This window comes from Vipera berus, assembly GCF_964194415.1.
Source record: "Vipera berus genome assembly, chromosome: 10".
Lineage (NCBI taxonomy): Eukaryota > Metazoa > Chordata > Lepidosauria > Squamata > Viperidae > Vipera > Vipera berus.
In genome coordinates, this window is record NC_138213.1 from 1,653,932 (window position 1) to 1,665,754 (window position 11,823).

General features: G+C 44.1%; 1 protein-coding gene across 3 annotated transcripts in view; it reads right to left on the minus strand.

Annotated features, from left to right (window-relative positions):
* Positions 1 to 10,879, minus strand: part of BANP (BTG3 associated nuclear protein) — an 88,119-nt gene extending 77,240 nt beyond the window's left edge. For 2 of the 3 annotated variants that reach the window (XM_081335888.1, XM_081335887.1), the window contains exons 1-3: positions 10,809 to 10,879; positions 1,270 to 1,398; positions 403 to 497 (exon numbers count right to left, since the gene is read on the minus strand). In XM_081335888.1, coding sequence (XP_081192014.1) covers positions 403 to 497; positions 1,270 to 1,339 — 165 coding nt within the window. In that variant the 5' untranslated portion in view covers positions 1,340 to 1,398; positions 10,809 to 10,879. Of the gene's footprint in view, positions 1 to 168; positions 189 to 402; positions 498 to 1,269; positions 1,399 to 10,808 lie in introns of those variants that run through there. The other variant, XM_081335889.1, reaches the window with a different exon arrangement.
* Between the last annotated feature and the right edge of the window lie 944 nt (positions 10,880 to 11,823).

Here is an 11,823-nt window from a genome sequence, read left to right on the forward strand (position 1 = left end):
CAGATCTTCAGGACCTTTGGCCAACTCCAAACGTGGCCTCCAAATGTGTTGGCCTCAAGGACACGCAGTGGGCCCTGTGGTTCAAATCACCTTAAACAGTCATAAAACATACCTATATCTATCCATCATTAGCTGCATTGTGTGAGCAAGCATGTACATGGCTACAACCTTAATTGACGGGTCCTGACAATTGATTTCTATCCGCCTCAGACCTTTCCATGATAATAGCTATCTCAGATCTTCAGGACCTTTGGCCAACTCCAAACGTGGCCTCCAAATGTGTTGGCCTCAAGGACACGCAGTGGGCCCTGTGGTTCAAATCACCTTAAACAGTCATAAAACATACCTATATCTATCCATCATTAGCTGCATTGTGTGAGCAAGCATGTACATGGCTACAACCTTAATTGACGGGTCCTGACAATTGATTTCTATCCGCTGCCGTTTCAGAGGGGGGTCTACGTCTTCGTCGGTCACTTCATGGTTTTCCAAGACAACTGCAAGCCCAAAAAACAGAAACAAGCAAACCATTTTCAGTAGCTCCATCAAAGGCCCTTGGTTACGGAATTAAAAGGAAAAGCAACACACTGGATGGGAAGAAGCGTCCTAGAAGCTCTGGGAAGTGCTGGAAAATTCTCCCAAAATTTGTTTTCACAGCTAGCTTTACCTGTTAGTTACAGCAGTTTTTCCCAACTTGGCCACTTAAAGAGATGTGGACTTCAACTCCTAGAATTCCCCAGCTAGAACCTGCTGGCTGGGGAATTCTGGGGGTTGAAATCCACATCTCTTAAAGCGGCCAAAGTTGAGAAATACTGACTAGATTTCAGCAGTGGATCAGCAGCCAGATGTTTGAGACTTTAATTTCCTTGATAGCCCATCCACCACAGACAAAGAAGAGCTGGGATTATGAGAATTGGCCCAAAACATCTGGGGGGAATTTAGTTTGGAGAGCGCTTCCTTAAATAGGTTTGATCGATGGGGCCGTCCTCTTTGTTTACAGTAACTCATCCGCGTGCTCCCGTCTATTCCTAGTATAAAGGCCATTGCTATAGGATCCATTGCCTTGTTTACTGTCTTAAAGTTAGAAACAAAATACCAGATTTTCAGGACAGGTGGAAAATTAGAGACAGTGAAGAAACCTAATTGTGAGGTTGCCACACTGTTGTTTTACTCAGCCTCAGGAAGAAAGAACTTTTGTTACATCTTTAATGTTCTATGCAACACATACCATGAAATACACAAATTGGGTGGCTGGGTTATTTAACATACCTGGATGATCTGGGTTCAAGTCCTCCACAGCTATTTGAACTACATCCGCTAAATCCTGTTCTGTCATCATTCAGAAACAGGGCGTAGGGCTGAACTGAAGGAGATCCGTCAGTTCATACAAATCTGATTCTGCAAAACATCAAAAATGGTGGTCTCATGAGGACTACCCTATTCACGACCTGTCATCCAGCACATAGGAGCTTTTTGACAAAAGGAGCATACAAATGAGCATTTTTTACAAAAAGAAATGCCCATTTGATCTTCAAAGCATAGGGAGATTTTGTTTTCCTGATTGCTTTGCACACAATAACAGGGACGGGCAGACAACAGCCCTTAGCAATTGCAGTCTGCAGCTCAGACTGACTAGATCAGGGGTCTTCAAACTTGGCCCTTTTATGACTTGTGGACTTCAACTCCCAGAATTCCCCAGCCAGGCACGCATGCCTAGCTGAGGAATTCTGGGAGTTGAAGTCCACAAGTCATAAAAGGGCCAAGTTTGAAGACCCCTGGGCTAGATGCTAACCTGAAAACAGAAGAGATAATGTTTCTCCGTCAATTTGTTGTGAGTGCTGACTCCAAAGCACATCATCGTGACACTAAATACCATTGTACAACTGCAGTCACCTTCGAAGACAGTCCTAAGAGATGAACAAACAAGAGCTGATTTCCTCCAATGCCTGCTTTAAATGATCAGCGCATTAAAGAAATCTCAATCGTCGTTTTAGTATAAAAGTGTAAATCTATGTATGCCCAGGCAGCAGTTAATTTTGACAAAATCCAATAGTTCCAGGACTGAAATCAGTTTAAGTTACAGTTTCAAAAAAGCAAACTTGTTCTTCTGTTTTAGAAGTATTTATTACTGGTGCAACATAGCATATCTAAACCAATGTATCCAATATTTGGTTTGTTATTGTTAGGATTGTTTTAGTCCAGATTCTCCTGATGGTTCTGTGTTTTTAACTGTTTGTGTGTGTGGAATCTGCCAGAGTCTGTATATTGCAGCACTGGGGGCATTTCTAGAGGGTTTAGATATTGTTTTTTCTCTCCTGCGCACTGCGATCTCCTGGGTTATATTGTATGACTTACTCCAGATTCTGACACTTAGCAGAAAGCAAATTTAGGTGAGGATGATGGGATTCAACCTATCTAGAAGACGGAGCGCTGGAGAAAGCTGTTCAAGATGAACCAGAACGGAGAAGAGATGGCAGCGACTGCACCCATATTACACAATTACCCAATGCCCTGGACTTTCCTCTGTTTTTCTTTGAAGACGTTTCCCTTCTCATCCAAGGAGCTTCTTCAGTTCTGACTGGGGAAGCTTCCAGGATGGCAAGTGAAAGGTCTTCAAGGAAAAACAAAGAAAGCCCAGTTGTCTCTTGGGACAACCATGATCTGGATGACAGAGGAGCTCCATTCTCAGCTGGAGACCACTGTCATCACGTCTTTGGGAGAAAGCTTCTCAGGATTAAAATCAACATGAGCATCCAGCTTGGGGTAATGTTGAGACTTTTCCTCATTGGATTAAGATCAATGCCGTCATGCTGAAGTGGTTTTAGCCGCCACTGATTTCATGAAAGTTAAGCACCCTAAAACAGACGGGGCTCAGCAGCGCTCACGCTGGATTGGATTATGTCTCCTCTCTTTAGCGCTTTAATTCATGCTTAAACCGCTTGTTTACTGTACTAACGAAAAAGTATTCATAGCAGAACAGATGAAGAAATCTATACGGACACGTTTATGAACTTATGCAGAACTACAGGATCTCTTTCTCAGCCCAAAATAAGACTCAAAGTGCATTCAGTTCGAACAAAACAAGTACAATTCAGCTCCTGCAATACTGAATTCCACTTTACTCCCAAGTATTTTTAACAGTGTTTTTCTGGGATTCCTGTAAAGGACTGCTGCGAGTTTTATCAAGAGAAATTTCCAGATTCCCCAACTGATTTTAAAATACTGAAGCAAGTCACATCTAAATTTGTCCCAGATATGGGAAAGTGGAATGAGACAGAATCGGTGGGGAACACAACACAACAGACTGATTGGGGTTATTTTTTCTTTTCTTTTGTTAATACCTGGAGCAAAATACCGTTGACGAGAAAAATCTGATTTGTCTCTGAAAGGCCAATGCCTAATGAAGCCAGCTGAAGCCAGCCATTTCTCCCTTCTTGTGGTCCAGTCGTGGGGTGCAGTTAGAACATGCAAGTGAAGAGTAACTGACAGGAACATCTATGGCAGGGGTCTCCAACTGTGGCAACTTTAAGACTTGTGGACTTCAACACCCAGAATCCCCCAGCCAGCATGGCAACTTTAAGACGTGTGGACTTCTACTCCCAGCATGTGCTGGGTAGAGAATTCTGGGAGTTGAAGTCCAGAAGTCTTAAAATTTGTCAAGGTTGGAGACCCCTGATTGCTTTGAGCTTCCCAGACAGCCACGGCAACAGCTGTTCATGGGGGGGGGGGAGAGAGAGAAAAAACCCTTTCTAAATTCTTCCCAGTGAGGACACCGCAAGATATTGAATTATTTATTCAAGAAAATCTGCTGCCAAGAAAGATTCATTTGAAATTCGGATCACCGTGAAAAGATTAGGGCCGGGTTCGCGCTGGGGCCCGAGTGATCTGGCAAAGGACTGAGGGCATGTGGTTGCCATTTCTCTCCTTTTGGCAAATTCACTTTGCCGTTTCTCAGAAGTCTTGGGCGAGGGCCAGCCCTCACATAATAAAGCAGCTGTGCGCGGATTATGGTTTCATCATGTCACGAGCTGCAAATGCGGTTGGAAGCTCGGCTGAGCCTGAAGGAAAAGAATCTTTCGGTCCATAAATTAGGGAGGGGGCCCGGCCAAATCAGTTGGGCCCCCCACACACACTTTTCATCTTGCTTTGCTCAAAAGGAAACCAGACTTGTGCACAGACTTTATTAACACAGGTAGCCTCGACCTTGCTTGCCACAATCGTTCAGTGAATCACTGCAATTAAGTCAATAGCCCTGTCGTGAAGTGAATCTGCTTTCCCCACTGACTTTGCTTGTCAGAAGATCGCAGAAGGGGATCCCGTGAGCCCGGGACACGACAACCGTCGTAAGAATGAGTCAGTTGCCAAGCGGCTGAATTTTGATCATGTGACCCGGGGGGGGGGTGCTGCAATGGTTCCGTGAAAAACTCTCCTAAGTCACTTTTTTCAGCGCCATTGTAACTTCGAATGGTCACTAAATGAACCGTTGAAAGTCAAGGATTGCCTGTACTACTTGATCTGTTTTCAAATTCAAGTACTATGTGGAGCTGGGTTTTTACCATGCCATTCTACAGATTAAAGAAGTGAGCATAAGGACAGATTTTTGCCCCACAATGACCAGTTTTTAGCATTAAATGTGACACACACACACACACCCAAAAAATAAAACGATGGCCTTCCTAGGTGGATCAGGCCAAGAAATCAACTCCACAGGAAGGCTGGAACTATTTTATTGAGATTGGCTACAAGAATAAAATCCTGCAGACCTCATCGTGCTGCACCTCCTCCCCTTTCTTATAAGTCTTGTGAATTAGGGAAGAGTCTGCCTGAACTGCTTCCAAATATTATCTATTTGTTGTGGACTTAAAATATGTTCCCTCCCCCCCTTCTCCCCCCTCCCCCCCACTGTCCTGGCAATGCATCCTGCATCTCTCCATCCAGGTCATTTTCCTTATTCTCTGCATAAAGTTTATTGCTGTTCACAATGTTCTGATTAATTCTGTACATCATGCTAAGCCATACTTTAATCACAGTAGGCTAAATAAATCAAACTGGGGAGATTCACAAACCCTGCTAAGTCATAAAACCGTTGTTTAGAAATCACAGTCACGAGTTTATGCAACACACGAACTTAAATCCCATCTGGGCATGGTGCAATGGATGAATCCAGCTACCATGTCTATTCAACTAGGATCTGCTTCCAAAGAACTCACATTCCTATCTCTTTACTGTAACACAGCCATGTTCAAGTATTTTTGAGTAGGAAAAAATACATCTCAAAAGCCTCATGGCTCTGGAAACTAAGTCGAGTTGGATCCAGTTGGCGCTTGGATGGTTAACCACTACGGAATCCCAGAACGCTACATTCAGAAACCCCAAACTCCCAGAATTAGGCAATGGCAAAATGTCACAGATGTGTCCATGAAATAAAAATCAACTCAAATGAAGTTTGTATGATGAGAACCTTATTGTAGAATTTTTACTGGAATCCAGGAAAATCTGCTTAGTTCAATCTTTCCCATCTGGCAGGTGCCTTTTGAACCTTTTTGTAGAAACTTCAGAAGAACATTATTGTTTCTTGGTCCTTTATATGGGTTTCCTTATACCTAGAATGCAAGAACCAGACCCAAATAAAGGACCCACCTGGAACCTAGGTGCTAGAGCAGGTCTATCAGGAGTCTCTTTCAGGAAGCTCATAAACAGACCATCGATGCAATTGCTCCTCTTGTAAAGAAGCCTTCAGAAACTGCTAGCCTGCTGGGATGTAACCCAGGGGCCTCCAACCTTGGCAACTTTAAGACCACGCTGGCTGAGGAATTCTGGGAGTTGAAGTTCACAAGTCTTAATGTTGCCACGGTTGGAGACCCCTGATCTAAGCCATCGACTACTTCCCCTGTTGGATAACTGAAACTTCTCAAGAACTTGCTGGATGTGTTCAGGTTTTTCCCTGCCAACCTTCTTGCTCAATTATATCCTAATTCTAGTTGGCAAAAAGTTACTGGGTGATTATTAACATAAACTTTCTTCTGTTGTCTGCAGAAATTGATATGGTGGGATAGATTGATTATGGGGTTGATTCCATATAGTTTAGGACAGGCAAGAATCTTCTTAACTTTCCAATGCATGGATGGTTATCTGGACAACTTTTCCAATATGCCCACCCTGATCTGGGGCAACAAGCAAGGTAACTTTGGTGTATTGTGCAAAACAGAATGAAAACCAGATCTTCCTTTGCTAGTCAAGCATGCTTGGTCTGTTTATTAAATTACTAAAACTATTTAGGAAAAGCATTTCCTCCTTTTTCATGATAGGATTATTATGCCTTGCACATTTCGCTTGTTTGATAAGTACGGTATGTGGATTGTAAACAACTAGGTTTTTCTTCCTGAAAATGACAGCTTTGTTACAGATATTCGTATTCCCTCCATATGTTGCTTCAAAGTGACAAAAATGGCTGATGAAGATGATGATGAAGACGATAAACTATCAAGCTCTTTGGCTTTTATTTCAACAAAACTGTAAATTATTTCAGTTCCTTTTAGGTGTGTCCAAAAATGAACAACAAATGGACCAGAGCTTATTTGCAAGCCATCAATTATCCATTCCTTCCAGGTTTGACAGTTCCCAAATCATAACCGAGTAACATAAATTAGAATAAACTGGAAAAAAACACCCACTGACTTCAATGGAACCAAGTCTTAGGTTAAAGTTCTGAACCCAGTTTTAAAGCAATGGTCCAATCCTATGAAAATTGACACAAATTCTGCCACTGCTTTATGTCACCTCTTTGGCAGAACTGAAAGGATTGCTTACATTTTGAAGTTGTGGCAAAAGGACATCTTAATCTGTGTAAAAAAAAAGGATTGGGGTAGAATTGTAAGTAAAAAAATTAGGTGGTTTCTAATGCACCTTCCGCAGAGCAGAGCCCTGGACGTGTTAAGTCCACAGTTCCCAGAATTTCCAGCCAGTGCAGGCTATTTAGGAGAAAAAGCCAGAAACGAAATCCGTTAAACAGAGGGCATAATAAATATGCTCATCTGTTGCTTTTGCAGGAAATACAGGAACGTTTAAAAGCCGTGTCTTCTCCCAAGTTCTTTTACGAGAAGGAGTAAAACCACAACTGGCAGGAAATCCAAAGTATCAGTTTGTTGAGGATAAAGAACATTAATGTTTCTTCTATTTCCTCACAGCATAGATTCCTAAATCTTTGGTGGTGATAGCTTGGATTCCGAAATTATTTTCCATTCCCACATCGCTCTAATTTTTGTCTGAAAAGCCATCTCCTTTGAAGAACAGAACAGCCAAAAACTTCAGAAGATAATAAAATGGAACAATCTTCATTATCTTCATCCCAGAATTTTAGCATCATAATCCAGAGATCAGCCACCAAGACAGGAAAGCTGCTTTGGCTGCTCTAAAGTAAAAACGCAATGAAGTCGGACTAATTAGAGAGAGGCACCTGTCAGGATGCACAGCCTTTCCTGGTGTTGAAAAGGAACATTTATTTAAGTGGATTAAATTGTAGCTCTTTTGTTCACTGAAGTGTCTTCAGAAACGCATCTTGCATGTTTCTGACACCGCAGATATTTACTGCATTAAACAAATCTATAAATCCTTTTCCAGTAACAAACCCAGTGCAAACAGGAATTAGATAAATCTTAAGAATATAGTATTTTCCCGCCTCATTTGTATTATTTTGGGCAGCAAATGTTTAACCAACTCTTCCATCTTGGGTCTCAAATGTTTCTCTTGATTCCAGCAGCTCCCAAGGTTCATTTACAAACTCTGCGAGGCCGGTTCTAACTTTACCAACCTAAGCTTGGCTCCCACGTCTACAGACTCACTGGAGCTTTTAACCCTCCGATCTAAGTTGATTGATCCCATACTAATCCCCTTACATGTAATACTGATTAATAAGAGCTGCTTAATTAAAAAAAACAGGGGCTCAAGGGGAGAATGTAAAGCTTGCTCTTCAATTCCCCCCTCAAATTCCCCCTTCAATTCCCCCTCAAATCAGCAAATCAGAGTAAAGATGCTGACACGTCACAAAAGTCCTGCTCAGAATCTGCACAGCTACTTTGAGCAGTTCAGATCGGAGGGAGCAGGGGGGGGGGGAGAACGCTGGTGCCCAACTTGCCTGTAATTGTTTGCAACCCATTTCAACAAATCCACTCATCAATTACAGTATACCTTTGTCCAACTGATTTTACATACATCCTTAAAACCAATTATGCAGCACAGCTCCGAGTTTAAATATTTATTGTGACCAACAGTTGCTTTCCAGCAATTCTCCTAAGAGAACAGAAAACAAAATCCCCACAACCAAAGGGGATTTGGAAGCAGTTGCTCTTGTAATTAGTCAACTGGGATGCTGGTTTTGCAGTGTTATCAAGTCGAGGCACAAACCAGCTGAAATTGCTGAAGGAGGGGCACCACCTCCTGTTTCTCACTCTTCCCCCCCCCAAGCATGTAATGATCCATTCTGGCGGCTGCTGCAGCCACTGCAAACTGCAAGCGCTTCATTTTTGCTGCATAAGTGAATGGATGCAGCAAGAAAGAAAAAAAGGGGGGGGGGGAAACAGACTGGAAAGACCAGCAAGAAGGAAATATCCTGACCTGCAGGAAAGGAATTCTACTTTGGCCTCTTTTCCAAAGGAACAGAGAAAGCTGCCTTGTAACTTTACAAGAATGGGTAGAGCACCACGTGTGCCCCCTTGAAGATATGATGTGTTTAATGAAAAAAATAGCAACAGAGGTAGTTTCTCAATCTGTTCCATATTTAGAGAGATTAGCGGATGATCCCATTTATGCAAAGAATTTCCAATCTGTTTTACCAGCTGACTTCCATTCAGTATGACTGCTCTGTGCAGCTGGACCTTTTGAAAGACAGGCAGGTCATTTAGAGATCAGAGCCCCCCCCCCAATAATTCAATTATCATCCCTGAATGTGCCATTTCCACTTTCCTCTGCTGCTTCTCTTCGCCTGCCTGAAGTTACCCTGAAAGTCCTTTTCATTTATGCAAACCTATGTATCATTCATATAATTATGCAGTGTTCCATATAGCACAGCCACCTACAAAAACTTCCTGCCATTTTTTGCAAATGCGGCTTATGGAAAATGCCATTTAAAATGCTCAAATTTCATTCAGGCAATCCAAGCAATATAAGTAGTTACGCATTTAATTAAAAACAGCCACTCCTGTTTTGAAAAGATGTGTAGTTATCTGGTATAGACTTCGGTGTGGCCAGAAATTAAATAAAACTAAAATAAATCGCTTGGATTAACAATCACGCACTTAATTCAAAAAGCCAAGCCTAACTCCCAAAGAAGTAGGTATCTATTTAAATTCTTCTGACTTGATGGAAATTGATATTGTTCTGGATATGCAATGTATTTTTCATTGCAATTTTCTCTGAATTGTGTCGTATCGTTCCATGTGCTAGTAGTTCCAACACACTTGCACATTTCTTGCACGCAATACATATGCAGTTGCTCAAGTTCAATCCTTCGATAAGATCTCATTTTGCTTCCACTAAAGCAGGTTGTACAACTTGTTTTCATTAGTTGTGTGCACTACTTCAAAGCATTCTGCTGTCCAGAGGGCTAAACTGATGGCCAAAGTACTTCTAAATGTTACTGATTTCACAGTGATATGAAAACATCAACGTATGTTATGTAAACACTCATATGAAGTGAAAGAACCATCAGTACACTCAAATGTAATGCCTGCTGCTTATTACAATCTTTTTTATAATAGTTCCTTTTACCTTAAACTAACTGCATACAATGTAAGTTTTCAAGGACTCCAGCCTATTGGTAATAAATGGTACACCATGCTTTTAAACCACCCAAAGCTTCTTTGTTCAGTCTATATTGTTATGACATGTTTTAAATGTCCAGCATTGCAATGGGACAGGAGCTTGTATATATTTTCTTTAATTCCCTTTACAGTACTATTTTATTGTCCTGAATGCCCCTGCTCAGAGAATTGTCATACATACACACAGTTCATTCACCCAAAGAACGTTTATTATTAAAGCACGCTCCTATTTCACCAATTCGATTCATGTTTAAGATGCCGGAAGAATTCAGGTCCTTCAAGAAACACTCAACTGAAAGGAAACTGAATCCTGCTTTGACCTCTGCAGGCACGCAGCCCTGTGCCAACCCTTCTCCACTGCCTTTCCCTCCTTTGCTCTTCACGTTTTCTGTCCCGGCCTTTGCTGGACAAACCACGGAGAGCGGCTGAGAGGGGGGGGCTACATGACCTCGAACGCCCCTTCGACCCTTAATATCGGGCTCCAGTTCTAGCCCTCGCTAAGAAGAAAGAAGACATATTTGGGGAGGGGGGCTCCGTAATCTCTCAGCTACCCATCCGAGCACCAATCCCCGTTGGGGGGACTGCAACTCCCATCATGCCCAGCCAGGAAGCTGGAGCTTCTCCCCCCCCCACCCCGGCCGGGCGGGCTGGAATCGGAGCCCGCGTGCCGCCTTTGCGGCCGGAGGCCAGGGCTGCGCTTGCTGCGGATGATGGGAGTTGTAGTCCCCCGCCGGGCCTCACGTCGAACGGCTCCGCGCCCGCTCAGGGCGGGGCGAAGGGGTGGCGCGGGGGGGGGGGAGAGGCAAAGTCTCAAGCCCCGCCCCTGCGCGGCCCGCCCCCGCCCCCTCCCGCGCGGCCCGGCGGGCTGGGCGCCGTGAGGCGACCCGCGCGAGCTCTCCATCGTCGTGAGGGGCTGAGCCGGGGCCGTCCGGGCGCCGCGGCCGAGCAGCCGCAGCCGCAGCCGGGAACCCGCGAGAGAAGCGAGGTTACCGTTTGCCTTGCCGAATTCTCGTGGTGTTTGGCCGGGCGGCTGCGATAATGGCGTCCTTCCTCGCGAGAGATCCTCCGGAGTCGCCGCTGCGCAGGCGCGCTCGGCTAGCGCGTCCCCAGCCTTAGACTCGAGATGGCGCGCAGGCGCGCTGCGCACGCTTCCCGCCTGGGAGCCGCCGGCGCGTCGAGAACCAACCCGGCAAGCAGGGCGGCCGGAACGGCCTCGAGACGAGCAGGAGGACTCGGAGTCCCAGAGGGCCTTGCGCGCGCGCGATCCCTCGCTCGCCCCGTGCACGCTGGGAGCTGTAGTACACCATTTGGGGGAGAAAAGCCGGCGGGCTGCATGGAAGCGAAGGTTTCCGCTGCAGATCTTAATTTTGGTCGGGGTATCCTGTACCAAACCAATAACATGTGCACCTTCTCAGATAAACCAATATTTTTCAAACTTGGCATCCTGAAAAAGGGTGGACTCCAACTCCCAGAATTCCCCAGCCAGAATGCCCCCCCTTCCAATTCAGCAAAGTTGGGACTAAAAGTGTTTCTGCTGTTTTGTACAATCGTACATGAGCGCATCTAATAATGCAGGCAGTCTGTTGAACAATGTATTTTACAATGTATATAATTACCAGGAAGCAACAGAACAGAATTTGGAGCAGCTTAATTGGCAAAGATGGCACTTTGTTCTTTTAATATACATGCAGAGCACATCATGAGAAGAAATCGAAACGGTATTTAAACAGCTGGGAGAAATAACAACCAGCTCAGATTAGGTGATGATGCCCATGGATGGCTGTAAAGGAGGATAAGCCAAAGAAATAGAAATTAAAGTGGAAGAAGAGTTTGCAAAAGTCAAGCCTGTTGCACAATGTTTAAAGAATCAAGTTTTGGTCAACAAGCAACACAAACCCAATGCAAATAATTGCAGGGCTATATCTTCCAGGCTCCAAAGTTCTCGGTTTCTAGCCAGGAAACAAAGATATCTGAATGTGACAGATCAGGACCATGTGCAGATGTA